Raw genomic sequence first — 14,777 nt, forward strand, 5'->3', positions numbered from 1 at the left:
TCTGGTGCAGAACTGGGTGCCACTCTGCTCCTGGTGGCTGGAGGGAGGGCAAGTGCTGAGTGTGTGTGTGGAGCGGGGGGCGGGGGCATTCGGCTGGAGCTGGGAGTAGCCATGTTCTCAGGTTGTCCATTCAGGTACTAACTTTACCAGGTGACAAAGCTGTGATGACACTGCTGTTTGGCCACCAGCATCCACTCCCCTCTCCTGTCAGGGCCCGATTTCCTTTCAGAGGATCCTCCCCACCCCTCCCTCCTCCAGCATGAGAGGGACATTCAGACCAGGTACCTGTCCTTTCAAAATGGTAACTGAAGGCCTCTGGAACCTCCCTCCCCCAGATCCTTCCTTTTACCATGAGCCACAGCCAAGGGGCCAGCACAAGGCCTGGAAAAGCAGCTGGAGCTCAGTAGTGGGGCTGGCGCAGGCCCAGAGCGCCTGCTCCCTCACTAAGCTCCATGCGCTGTCAGCAGAACCGCTGCTGTTGCTGAGTCTAGAAATATTTCCAGATCAGTCTTTGCCCCTAAGGAACTGCTTGGAAGCGGGACCCGACGCCACTGACTGCAGACTAGAATGCGTGCTTAGTGCGCGAGGGGTCGGGCAGGGCTGCCGATGGCAGGGATTGGGGCTCAGCTCAGGCCTGCGCATCGCCAGGGCCCAGCACTTAGCGTCGGTTTCTCACCTACCCTTGGGTGAGACAGGAAAACTCTTCAAATCCAGCTGAGTGTCTTCCTGGGCGGGCATGACATGACCTGCATGCAGAGCTGCTGTGATGTACTCCGTGGTGCTGTGACTGAATGGCAAGTGCAAGAACTCTTGGGACGTGAGGAAGGAGACGGGCTGGAGGAGTAACTGGTTGATGTTGACTGGCCCTGATTTGAGCAGAGGCTCTGATGCTCTGCTAGTAAACTGCTTTGGCTCTTTAGACTGTAGAATAAAGAAAAAACCACCAAGTTTGCTTTGAGAGTATCAAACTCCTTTGGCCTTAACTTTAAGCTCATCAAGAAACCTTCTGTCTGTAATCTAGGGAGGTAACATCTTGGCTCCGGAACCAGTTTTGAGTTCAGACCCCTGCTCTGCCGTTTCTTGAGTGTGTCACCTTGGTTAACTTCTTATGTCTGAGCCTCAGCTTTCTCATCTGTAAAATGGGGTTGAGACTATCTGGTGTAGCTGCAACCAGCGTCCAGTTGGTGGTCACTTAATGCTCAGCCCCTTCCTCCAGGGTGGCCTCGCACACCTCCGTCCAGAGGCAGCAGCAACAGGCACAGCCAGGTTTGGGGAGGAGGGACACCTTGGAGGGATCGCGGGCTTGGTTCCAGAGCACTGACATAGAGTATTACAATTGAGCAGGTCGTAATCTCTTAGTCGGGAGGGTTTTGCCTTTAATTTGTAAAAAATACAAAACCTGTGAAGTGCAATACAGGGAAGTGCAGTAAAATGAGGTATGCCTGTATAATAAAAGCCAAGCTGGTATTTCAGGGGCACCTCCCTGAGCCGACTGCCGAAGAGGGAGCACCTAATCTGCGTGACCTCCTGCCATTGTTGGTTCAGTGGCTGCAAAGTCCCAGGGCCAAGAAAGGTACAAATGCTGCTCTGGCAGCCAGCCCCCATCCCCGGAGCACTTGGCTGCTCTGAATGAGTCGTGAGGCAGCCGCTTATTTGAATAAAGGTGGTGTGTCACAATCAAGGTCCTTGACTTTAATACACGAATTGTGGTACTAAATGTCCTTTATGGCTTGACAGGCTGAGAGCTAGAGAGCTAGACAGCCAGCCAGCAGGCCTGCAGAGCTTAAACACAGAGCATTTATTGTTAGAAAGGGAAAATCTTACACTCAAATGGGTTTTAACATAAACACATCAAAAGGGAGATGCCTGGCCCGCAGGTCCTTGGCTCCCTCCAGTGCAAGTCTCAGCTATGCTGCAGCCTGGCCCACACTGTCCCCTCCTCCCAACAGCAGCAGGAGCCGAAGTCCCTCCAGGTTCCCCGCTGGCTGGAGGAGACGAGGACCACAGCCTCCCGAGTGCCTTCTGCGTGAGCTCCACCTATTCTCCGGGCTTCTGGGGAGACAGGAAAATGTCCCAACAGGTCAAGCCCATTTTCTCAAAAAGCTGGATGGAGGTATGTGACATTCCAGGCAAAACACAATCAACCAGTCTGGTGAACTGATGCTGCAGCAACATCATGGAAGAGACAGGAGGGAGTCTCCCTGGGCTGGTGGGCATGAGAAAGCCTCCACCTCGGACCCACTGCTTGGGAGTGTGGGTGGCAGCGGGGGTCAAGCCAGTCAAGGGGGTCCCCCAGTTGCCTCGGGGTCACCTCTGGTCTTCAGGGCCAGGCCCCAGAGAGGCGTCAGTCCTCAGTCACAGGCGGGGGAATGAGCTGCAGCTGGAAGTTCTCGTTCTGGAAGATGCTGTGGGAAGCAGGGCCACTCTGGGAACCACTGAATGGCCTGTAGCTCTCGCTGCCGCGGCTCTGGGAGAGCTCTGTAAGGAGCGCCAGCTGCAAAGGAGCGGACACACATCAACCAAGGCGGTGGGGGCGGAGAATGTGTGGGGCGGTTGCATGTGGGTGGGGGATCCTGAGTACGTGAGGGGCGGGGCTGCACTGCAGGAAGAATATACTGGTTTGGATCCCAGTTCTGCGTCTACAAACAAGTAATGTGACTGTGCACTAGTTCACGTGATCTTTAGGACCTAAATTCCCTCCTTTACTGAGTGGACTGGGTCCATCCCGTAGACACATCAGACTGTGCTGCTCTCTGATAATGGAAAGCTGATGGATTCTAACCATCAGCGCCGAGTCCGAGTCCTCCAGTTGGTCCTGACCCTGAGGTTCTTCTCTCTGCTCATCTCCCTGCGCTCCGTCCTGGTCAGTTCTCGGGGGAATGGCCCTGCATGAAGATCTGGCTCTGACTGCTCTCTTCTGTAACCTGGACAGCTTCAATGGGTGCCCAGCTGCCACGTCCCACTCCCCTGTGAGAAGTCTCCAGGGCAGACTCAGAGACTACCGGCTCCTCTAAGAGCCCTGCCTGCTCCCAGCTCCCCTGTGTCCGCAGTGACACCAGTACAAAGCAGTTAGTGGCTCAGTTCTGGAAGACCTGCCAAGGACAGAGTGGCAGGAGGAAAGGTTAATGCCAGCCCATTGGGAAACCAGGCCGTGCTACTCAGAGGGGTCATCCCTTTTGCCTCAAAGAGGCCTCTGTAAGAGTAAGGAGCCTCATGGCCTGGCCGTCGAGATGCCCTGGCTGGTCAGAGGACATATGAATTCCACTCCCAAGGTCCTGCCCCTGGAGAGGGCAGCTGTGAGGAGTGAGCCACCACAGGGTGACCCAAGCCGAAGTCTGTAGGGCAGTGGTTCTCAACCTTCTGGCCCTTTAAATACAGTTCCTCATGTTGTGACCCAACCATAAAATTATTTTTGTTGCTACTTCATAACTGTAATGTTGCTACTGTTATGAGTTGTAATGTAAATATCTGATATGCAGGATGGTCTTAGGCGACCCCTGTGAAAGGGTTGTTCGACCGCCAAAGGGATCGCGACCCACAGGTTGAGAACCGCTGCTGTAGGGACTTCTGACAGCCCCAGGTAACGTGAGTGCCCTCTAGGTGCCAGGCACTATTCGAGGTCCTTGATATGTGCATTATTTCTAAAAAACTGTTTTTAAATTTAAGTACAGTTGGTATACAATATTAATTATATTAGTCTCAGGTGTATAGTATAGTGATTTGACATTTTTATACCTTACAATGTGATCATTCCACTAATTATAGTGCAAACTTATTACAGTGTCATTGACTATATTCCCCTTCACCTTTATCACCCCTCCCCCGCCTGCTCCCCTCTGGCAACCATCCCTTCTTTGTTTCTATGAGTCTGTTTTTTGTTTTGTTTGCTATGGTTTTTTTTTTTAGATTCCACATCTAAGTGAAATCATATGGTATTTGTCTTTCTCTGTCAAACCTATTTTACTTAGCCTAATACTCTCTGGGTCCATTCACGCTGTCACAAATAGTAAGACTTCATGTTTTTATTGCCCAATATTCCATTGGGTATATTTATTGTATATACCACTTCTTCATTATCCGTTCATGTATTGATAGACACCTAGGTTGCTTCCATATCCTGGCTATTATAAATAATGCTTTAATGAACACAAGGATGCATGTATTTGTTGAATTAGTATTGTTTTCTTCAGATCAATACCCAGAAGTGGACTTGCTGGGTCATATGGTACTTCTATTTTGCTGTTTTCCACAGCGACTGCACCAGTTTGCAGTTCCACCAACAGTGCATAAGGGTTTCCTTTCCTCCACATCCTTACAACACAACAGTTGACTTTTTGATGAAAGCCATTCTGATAGGTAGGAGGTAGTATCTCATTGTTTTGTTTTGCATTTCCCTGATGATTCGTGATGTTGAGCATCTTTTCATAAGTCTGTTGGCCATCTGTATGTTTTCTTTGGAGAAATGTCTTTTCATGTCCTGTTTATTTGAGGAGGACAGTTTGAAGTCTTCTTTAAATGTCTGGTAGATTTCACTGTGGAGCCATCTGGTCCTGTGCTTTTGTTTGTTGGGAGTTTTTATTACTACTTCAAATTCATTGCTAGCACTGGTCTGTTCAGATTCTGTGTCTTCCTGGTTTACTCTGGAAGGTTGTGTTTCTAGAAATTTATTCATTTCTTCTAGATTGTCCGGTTTGTTGACATATAATTGTTCATAGTATTCTTTAGTGACTTTGTATTTCATGGTGTCAGTTCTAACTTCTCTTTCATTTCTGATATGCTGTATTCTCTTTTTAGCTTGATGAGTCTTGTTAGAGGCTTGCCAATTTTATTCTTTCAAAGAATCAGCTCTTAATTTCATTAATCTTTTCTATTGTTCTTCTATTTTCTATTTCATTTATTTCAACTCTGATCTTTATTATTTCCTTCCTTCAACTTACTTTGGTTGTTTTTTTTTTAATATATTTTTTTTTATTTTTTACAGAGAGGAAGGAAGAGGGATAGAGAGTTAGAAACATCGATGAGAGAGAAACATTGATCAGCTGCCTCCTGCACACTCCCTACTGGGTATGTGCCCGCAACCAAGGTACATGCCCTTGACTGGAATCAAACCTGGGACCCTTGAGTCCGCAGGCCGACGCTCTATCCACTGAGCCAAACCGGTTAGGGCCTTACTTTGGGTTTTGTTTGTTCCCCTTTTTTCTAGTTTCCTTAGGTGTAGATTTAGATTGTTTATTTGGGATTTTTCCTTCATGTTGAGATAGGTCTGCATGGCTATAAACTTTCCTCTTATAACTGCTTTTGCTATAAGGTTACGTTTTCATTTGTCTTAAGGTAGTTTTTGATTTCCTCTTCGATCCATTGGTTGTTTAGAAGCATGTTGTTTAATCTCCATGTATTTGTGTGTGTGTGTGTGTGTTTTCCCTGAAGTTGATTTCTAATTTCATGCCATTGTGGCCAGAAAATATGCTTGATATAATTTCAATCTTCTTGAATTTATTGAGGCTTGTTTTGTGGCCTAGTATGTGATCTATCCTGGAAAATGTTCCATGTGCACTTGAAAAAATAGTGTAACCTATTGTATTTGGATAAAGTGCTCTATAAATGTCTATCAGGTTGCACTGGTCCAATGTGGCATTAAGGCCATTATTTCCTTTTAATTTTGTCTGGGTAGTAGTTAACTTCTGCCTTTATGTCTATTAAGAATTGCTTTATATATGTGGGTATTCCTAAGTTGGGTACATAGATATTTACAATTGTTATATCCCCATCTTATATTGAACCCCTTTAAAATTATGTAATGTCCTCCTTTGTCTCGAAGTGTATTTGGTCTGATGCCAGTATTGCTACCCCAGATTTTGTTTGTTTCTATTTGCATGGAATATCTTTTTTCATCCCTTCACTTTCTTTCAATCTAAAGTGAGTCTTTTGTTTGCAGCATATACTAGTACATAGATCATTTTCCTCCCCCTTAAATCCATTCAGCTACTTCTGTCTTTTGTTTGGAGCATTTACTCCATTTACATTTACAGTAATTATTGATAGGTATGTGCTCACTGCCAATTTGTTAATTTATTTTTAGTGGTTTTTGTTGTTCTTCACTGTTCTTTTCTCTTCATTTTTGGTTTATGGTTACCATGAGGTACATATGTATCTATATCTTTAGCAGTCTCTATTTCAAGCTGACAGGCATTTGAGTTCAATTGCATTCTAAAAGCAGTACATTATTTCTCCTCCCTCCACCTTTGTTTTTGACATCATGTCTTATATCTTTTTGTTTTGTGTATCCCGATTCTTTATTGTAGTTATTAATTTTTCTACTATTGTCTTTTAAACTTCATATTAGCTTTTTAAAGTGGTTGATTCACTGTGATTATTGTATTTTTGCCTTTCCGATATTTCCCCCCTGTATTTTCTTATTTTTGGTTACAACCTTTTCTTTTCTGCATAAAGAAGACCCTTTAACATTTCTTGTAAGGCTAGTTTAGTAGTGGTGAACTCCTTTAGTTTTTGCATGGCTGGAAAACTCACTCCAATTCTAAACGCTAACCCTGCTGGATGTAGTATTCTAGGTTGTAGATTCCTTCCTTTGAGCACTTTAAATATGTCCTACCACTCCTGTCTGGCCTCTAAAGTTGCTTCTGAGAAATTAGCTGATAGCCTTATGGGGTTTCACTTACTTGATGTTTCATTCTTGCTGCCTTTAAGATTGTCTTTATCCTTAACTTTTGCCATTTCAATCCAATATGCCTGGGTGTGGGTCTCTTTGGTTCATCTTGTTTGGAACCCTATGTTTGGATGTCTGTTTCCTTCCCCAGATTAGGAGAGCTTTCCGACATTATTCAAATATTCTTTCTACCCTTTTCTCTTTCTTCTCCTTCTGGAATCTCTATAATGCAAATGTTAGGTTGCTTGATGTTATCTCAGAGATCTCGAATACTATCCTCATTTAAAAATTTTTTTTCACTTTGCTGTTCTGATTGGGTGATTTCTATTATTCTGTCTTCCAGGTCACTAAACTGTTCTGCATTAACTAATTTGCTGTTGATTCCTTCTGATGTAGTCTTTATTTCAGTTATTTTATACTTCATTTCTGATTTTTTTAAATTACATTTTCTATCTTTTTGTTGAAGTACTCTTTGAATTCCTCTATTGTACTCTCAAGGTTGTTGAGCATCCTATGACAGATTCTTTAAATTCTTTATCAGGCAAATTACTTATTTCCATTGCTTTAGGGTTTTTCTCTGGCGTTTCTTCTTGTTCCTTCATTTGGACATATTCTTCTTTGACTTTTGTGTTTGTTCCTGTGAGTTGCAATGAGTAACTGTCCCTCCCAGTCTTGAAAGAGTGGTCTGGTGACTGTGTTGAACGGTTTTGGCAGCTGGTTGTAATCAGGGTGGGCATGTGCCAGACACTATGTGTCACCTGGCCTGAAGGAGTGGGTTTGAGGTGGGGCAACTGGTGTGTGCATACTTCCTTGCCCTTCTAATCTGGGTGTGGCTGCCTGATTTAGACAGGGCTGTGAGATGTGCTTACCGTGCCCTGTTGCTTTTACTGTCTATGTTCACAGCAGGGCTGTGCATGCACACCCAACTCACTCCATATGCGGCAGCCCTGTGTGTGGTAACACAAAGTTTTGCTGGTTCCAATTTTCTTTGGTGGGGTGGCCCCACGTGTGCATGCAGCAGTGACCCATTATCTGTGCACTTTCTCTAAACAGGGGAGCCCTAGAGGCAGGTACCACAATGTTTTGTTAGCTCTGCATTCTCTTCATGTGAGGAGCCCCTTGTGTGCACAGCCAAGTGGGTGCATGGAGCAGCACACTGCTGTACCTGCTTGGTCAACCTCCAGGTGGAAGGACCCCTTGTGTGTATGGTTCCTGCTGGATCCAGCTCCAGGAGGGGTGGCTGGGAACTCGCCAGAGTGCCCTGCAGGTCGGCCACAGAACCTGGATGAGCTCCTGCCCGCTATCCAGGTTCACGGGAACCAAACATTGGCCTCACTGGTTCCTCCGGTCCTGGGTTGTTCCTCAGCTCCTGGAGAGCTTCCCGACCTTTTCTATGAGGTTCCCCCCGCCCCCCTCTTTTTTTTTGCTTATTGCACAGAAGCTATTCAGTTGGTTCCCAGTGTTCTCCCAGGAGGAACTGCTCTAAATATAGGTGTACTTTCAATGTGTTCTTGGGAGGGGGTGAGCTCAGCATCCATTATGCTGCTATCTTGGACCTGCCTCACGTGCCTGTTATTTCTTATCCTCTACAACCCTCTGGGTGTAAAAAACCCAGGGCCCTGAGAAGTTAAGTAACTTGCCCTGAGTTACGCAGCAGTGAGTGGTAGTGTGGGATTCAAACTCAGGTCCATGCAGCAGCTGAGCTGCCCATGGTCTGCCTCCCCTGGAGATAATGTCTGTCAGCTGTTTCCTATTCACATAACCTGCCAGAAACTCTGTTCTAGCTGTTTCCGGACCTCTGGTAAGGGGTTCTCTCCACTCAGGCAAACACTTTTATTAATAACTCACTACCAGTGGTTGTGGTAATTGGGGAGACATCTAAGGCTCCTAAATTTAAAGTGCCAATTTATCTAAAATAATCCAGCTTCTGGCTCAGAACATGCATATGATCCAATTCACAATTCATAACACTGGCTCTGACTGCAAGTTACTTAGATGGCCAATGAAAGCAGGGGGTATGCTTGCTTAAGCAGTCCTGCCAGGAACTTCACTGCCACCACAAAGGTTACAGAGAGACGTCCCTTGTTCTGCTCGAGCTCCACCTTGTGACTTCCTGTCTTCTGTAAGCCCCTCAGCTGCCCATCAGTCTGTGAAGTTCTTCACAAGAACTTTCGACAGTGCTAAGAACAGAGCAGGCAACAGATGCTACATAAACTCCAAGTTCTTTCACAGTCAGACACTGTGGGGTAGAAAGTTAACTACTTCTATTTCACAGGAAAGAGATATTTTGTGTTCTGTTGTAATTTAGTGATCTGGAAATCAATGTGTCCAGTTTGAAGCAGCAGAACTTCCTTAGAAGGCCAGAAACCCAACTCCTGGGGCAGAGCTTGGATGAGGCTGGGAAGGGAGAGGTAATGCCAGTTAAATAACCCCTGAAGTCTCCTGGAACAAAAACCTCTGCCCACACCACCTCTCAAAAATGGAACATCATTTTTCCTCTGGGCTTCCATGCAACCTAGCAGGTGTTTGCCTAAGAATGGGGAGTGGGAGAAGGGAGTCCAACAGAGCTCATGAGCAGTCTGTACAAGCTCAGGACAAATCGGCCCAGCTGGAATCAGGTGTGACTTCGGAACTGGAGGAGGTGATAGAGTTTGGGCTCCACCTTCAGGTGATGGAGATCCAGGAAAGTGCATTAAGCAAGGGGGGTAACATGACATTTGGGTTTGGAAAGATTACCCAGGCAGCAGCATGGAGAAGGGACAGAAGGTCTGCAGTGGCTTCTGTGAGTGGCAGTTGGGAGGGAAAGGGGATGTAGAGAAGATGTCTACAGGATCTCCCTAGTGAGTGGCTGGAATGGGAGAGATAAGCCAAGGGTACTGCCCTGCTCTCGGGCTGGATGAGAGAAGGCACCACCCAGAGAGGAGCACCAGGCAAGGAAGAACAGGCTGGGGAATTTAATGAGTACACTTCTGAAGTGCTTCTGCAACACCCAGACGGGTGTTATGGCATAACTACTAGCAGAACTCCAAATCTGTACCCTTCTTTCTATGGTTATTGGATACCAGGAGTTTTAGCCCATGGCCTTTTGTAATAAAGACCATTTCTCCACTCTGCAGTGCAGTTAGGTGTGTGATCATGTGTCTAAGTTCTGACAATGGGGGGTAAGTGGTTTATACAACTTATAGGAACTGCGGTTAAACAAAGGGCTTTTGTTCTTCCTCCTTTTCCTCCATCTTGCTGGCCAGGATGCAGATGTAATTGGTGGAGCTGGAGCAACCATCATAAGCCAGATGTTAAGGATGGTGGAGCCACAAGATAGAAGAAATCCAGAGAGAGGTTTATGGAAGGTGCCCAAGCTGCCTGCACTTACACTTCTATCTTGGTTAAGCCACTATAACATAGCAAATGCAACCAATGCTGATGTCCACCAGGGCCTGAGGCTTTGGGCAGATTTGACAGTCATCAATATAAAGAAAGGCCTCCCAGATGAAGGATTAGGAAACACAGATGCCCTTCCATGTCCTCACAGCCCATGGTAAGTAAGGTACAGATACCTTTCCACTTCCTTTGCATCCCTTGCCAAATTCTCATGGCTCCGCGTGGCCATAATAGGGCACTTTTCAGACTAAGGAGGAGGCTGGAGCGAGGACTTGAGGACTCAGCATTTCCAAAATAGTAATTATAAATAAGGAAATAGAAATTTGAACAACCACACAAACATTACCCTGGAACTTCCTCGGTAGAGACGACAAAGCCGATCAAATGCTTGGATTTGCTGTGGATCCAGAACAGGTTCTGAGGTTGCCTGAGAAATAAAAGATAAGGTTGGTAACATCCATGGGCAGCCTCTGAACTTGTTCAACAGTGAAATAGGACGTGGTGCTTCCTTCATTCCTTTGAAGAAAACACATGCTATTAGTGAGAGAGAATTTAGTGAACATTAATGGGCAGGTCCTGCTAAAGTCCCTGGTGCCAGCGCCCAGGCTGACCTCTCTATGAAACCTTTCCCCAGTGTGGTCTCTAATTTCCCGTACCGATCAGCTTCCTTTAGGGCTTCGTGATTGCTCTTTGCCTTTACTATGCAGAGAAATGTAGCTCCATCCAACCTTGCCTTCCCATGTTCATCACTACTAGTAAGTATAGTCAGCAAAGATGGCCCTTCTTTGTGGTGGTAGTGGGGGATGCATTATACAGGAAAAATCACGTCATTTCCCTGTCTCATTATAAAGCTGGTAGCCACCTATGGGGTTGCAAGGTTGGTCTACTACTTTTTGGAAGAGGTGAACTCTAACATTTCTATAGCAGTATTGTGATTCTACTACTGGTGGTTCTGATCCAACTCAGACCTAGAGGGAAGAAATGGGATCTTGTGGAAGGCAGCCATAAGCTTTGTTGAGTCAGAAGTAAATTGGAATACTAGTTCTGACACTAACTTACTGTATGACCTTAGGCAAGTCATTTCTATAAGCCTCAACTCGCTCACTTATAAATGAGAGAGGATAACACTTTCTTTATGAGGTCACCGAAAAACAAATTACATGAGATTACAAATTTAAAGTGCCTTTAACTTACCTGGCACCCCACAAGGGCTCAGTATATGCTAACTTTTATTACTACATTTAGAGATACCTTTAGTTAAATGTTGATTTCAGAAGTGTTTTTATGTTTATGTATAAGTCTAGTAAAAAGATGTTTTTCTTTACTATGAATGCTTTTGGTATGAGTAAAAAGTATATATATAAAAGCCCAGCAACCAGAACAGTGGAACGACCAGAACAACCAGAATGACTGGTGGCTATGAAGAGCACTGCGGCAGCCAACTAGCCTGATCCAAGCCAAATCGGCCCCCAAAACACCGACTGGGGGCAGGGCCGGCTAGCCAACCACCCGCCGCCCCTCCGCCCCCACTGGCCCGGCCCAATGGTCCCCCATTGGGGCAGGCCGGCCGGATTGCAACTATGCACAAATTCGTGCACTGGGCCTCTAGTTACTAAATAAAGACCTAATGTATCTGAAGGGAAGGGTTTCAATGAGAAAGGGTCTTGGTGTTGACATGAGCAACACTCTATGAGAAAGTACTATCATGTCCATATTATTCCCCCAAGAAGGACTGACCTTCAGAAAAAGATGTACATATAAGAAGTTATGAACCAGCTAAGAAAAAGCTAAAGGAGTTCATCACCACTAAACTAATATTACAAGAAATGTTAAAGGGATTTCTTTAAGAAGAAAAGATAAAAAATATGAGGAAATGTAAGAACAAAAAAAATTCTCACTGACAAAGGCAAACAGTAAAAGCAGTGAATCAACCTACTATAAAGCTACCACAAAGGTTAAAGAGCAAAAGTAAGAAGATAATGTGTAATTACAACAATAAATTAAGAGTTACCCACAAAATAAGTATGAGAATGACAAAAACGTGGAGTAAAAATTGTAGGGATTTTAAAATGTGTTCAAACTTAAGTGACCATTAACTTAAAACATACTGTATAAATATAATGTGGTACATATGAAGCACATGGTAATCACAAACCAAAAATCACCAAGAGGTAAACAAGAAATAAAGAGAAAAGAATCCAACATAAGCATATAAAGAGTCAACATACACGAGAAGAGAGCAGAGAATAAGGAACAGAAAAGAACTATAAAAACAATCAGAAAACACCTACTTGGCAATAACTATCAATAATTATTTTAAATGTAAATGAATTAAATGATTATATCAAAAGACATAGGGTGGCTGAATGGATAAAAAAACAAGACCCTTGCCCTAGGCAGTTTGGCTCAGTGGATAGAGCATTGGCCAGTGGACTGAGGGTCCTGGGTTCGATTCTGGTCAAGGGCACATGCCCAGGTTGCGGGCTCGATCCCCAAGAGGGGGTGTGCAGGAGGCAGCCTATCAATGATTCTCTCTCATTACTGATGTTTCTATCTCTCTCTCCCTTGCCTTCCCTCTCTGAAATATATATATATCCCATACATATGCTGCCTATAAGAGATCCCCTTCAGACTGAAAGACATACAGACTGAAAGTAAAGGGACAAAAAACGTATTTCATGCAAATGGAAATTTTTAAAAAGCTGGGTAGCTATACTTATATAATACAATGTAGACTATAAAACAAAAGTTCTCACAAAGAAGGGCATTTCATAATGATAAAGGGATCAATCTAACAAGAGGATATAACTCTTGTAAACATCTATGTACACAATGTAGGAGCACCTAGATATATATCAATGGACATAGAGAGATCAACAATAATATAATAATAGTAGGGTAAACACTCTGTAAAGATCAATGAGTAGATCATTCAGACAGAAAATCAAAAAGGAAACAGTGTATGCCCAGCCAGTGTGGCTCAATGGTTGAGCATTGACCCATGCACCAGGAGGTCACTGGTTCGATTCCTGCTCAGAGCACATGCCTGGGTTGTGGGCTTGGTCCCCAGTAGGGGCTTGCAGGAGGCAGCTCATCAGTATTTCTATCTCTCTCTCTAAAATCAATAATAAAAACATTTAAAAAAAGGAAACAGTGGCCTTAAATGATACATTAGACCAGATAGACTTAATTGATAATTTTAGAACATCTCACCCCAAAGTAGCAGAAAATACATTCTTTTCAAGTGCACATGGAATATTTTCCAGGATATCAAATATTAGACCACAAAATAAGTATCAGTAAGTTTAAGAAGCAACTTTTCTGAACACAATGGTATGAACTAGAAACCAATTACAAGAAGAGAACTTAAAAACACACAAACATGTGGAGGTTAAATAACATGCTACTAAACAATGAATGGGTTATCAATGAGATCAAGGAAGAAATCAAAATGTACATTAAGACAAAAGAAAACGAAAACACAATTACCCAAAATTTATGAGACATGGCCAAAGCAGTTCTAAGAGGGAAAGTCAGAGCAATACAGGCCTACCTTGAAGAACAAGAAAAATTTCAAATAAAGTATCTAATCTTACACCTAAAGGAACTAGAAAAAGAACAAACCCCAAAGTGAGTAGAAGAAAGGAAATAATAAAAATCAAAGTGGAAATAAACAAAACAGAATCTAAAAAAAATAATAAAAAAGATCAATGAAACCAAGAGTTGGTTCACTGAACAGACAAACAAAATAGATAAACCTTTAGCTAGAATCATCAGAAAGAAAAGAGGACCCAAATAAAATACTTATGTAATACAATGTAGAGGAGAAATGACAACCAATACCATAGAAATACAAAGGATTATAAGAAAATACTATGAACAATTATATGCCAACAAATTGGACAACTTGGAGGAAATGGATAAATTCCTAGAAACATACAACCTTCCAAGACTAAACCAGGAAGAAACAGACAACTGCTAACAAAATTGTATTGGTTATCAAAAAACTCCCAACCAACCAAAGTCCTGGACCAAATGGCTTCACAAGCAAAATTTACTGAACTTTCAAGAATTAACACCTATCTATATCAAACTATTAAAAAAAACTGAAGAGGAGGGAAGGCTTTCAAACTCTTTTTATGAGGCCAGCATTACTCTATTACCAAAACCAGATAAAGATATTACAAAGAAAGAAAATTATAGGCCAATATCCCTGATGAACATGGATGCAAAAATCCTCAACATAATATTAGCAAACTGAATTCAGCAATATATTAAAAAGATTATTCAGCCTGATTAAGTGGGATTTATTCCTGGGACACAGGCCTGTTCAGTATCTGCAAAACAATGTGATACACCACATAAACAAAATGAAGGATAAAAATCATATCATTGGCGGAAACCAAGATGGCGGCATAGGTTAACGCCGGAGTTTGCTGCCTCGAACAACCACTTCAAAAATACAACTAAAAGACGGAACGGACATCACCCAGAACCACAAGAAGGCGGGCTGAGTGGAAATCCTACAACTAGAAGGAAAGAGAAATCCATACCGAGACTCAGAGGAGGCGCAGTGCGGAAGTGAAATACTAAGGTGCGGAGTGCATGTGGAGCGGGCCGGCGGCGGAGGGCGCGGTTGTTGTTTTCAATCGGGAGGGAGTTTCAGACTCTGAGCTCCAGATCCGGGCGAGTCTCTAGGGACCCAGACTCAAACGGGAGAAGCGGGACTGTCTGG

At 43.9% G+C, this 14,777-nt stretch overlaps 1 protein-coding gene across 8 annotated transcripts in view; it reads right to left on the minus strand.

Moving 5' to 3' along the window:
• Positions 1-1,358: 1,358 nt before the first annotated feature.
• The window catches only part of VPS8 (vacuolar protein sorting 8 homolog (S. cerevisiae)), a 246,001-nt gene continuing 232,582 nt past the window's right edge, over positions 1,359-14,777 (minus strand). For 7 of the 8 annotated variants that reach the window (XM_005858444.2, XM_014530618.1, XM_014530628.1 and 4 more), the window contains 2 exons: positions 10,389-10,469; positions 1,359-2,494 (listed from right to left, as the gene is read on the minus strand). In XM_005858444.2, the coding sequence (XP_005858506.1) occupies positions 2,345-2,494; positions 10,389-10,469 (231 nt within the window). In that variant the 3' untranslated portion in view covers positions 1,359-2,344. Of the gene's footprint in view, positions 2,495-10,388; positions 10,470-10,537; positions 10,559-14,777 lie in introns of those variants that run through there. The other variant, XM_014530637.1, reaches the window with a different exon arrangement.

The sequence above is a fragment of the Myotis brandtii genome, unplaced genomic scaffold, assembly GCF_000412655.1.
Source record: "Myotis brandtii unplaced genomic scaffold, ASM41265v1 scaffold118, whole genome shotgun sequence".
NCBI classification, from domain to species: Eukaryota; Metazoa; Chordata; class Mammalia; order Chiroptera; family Vespertilionidae; genus Myotis; species Myotis brandtii.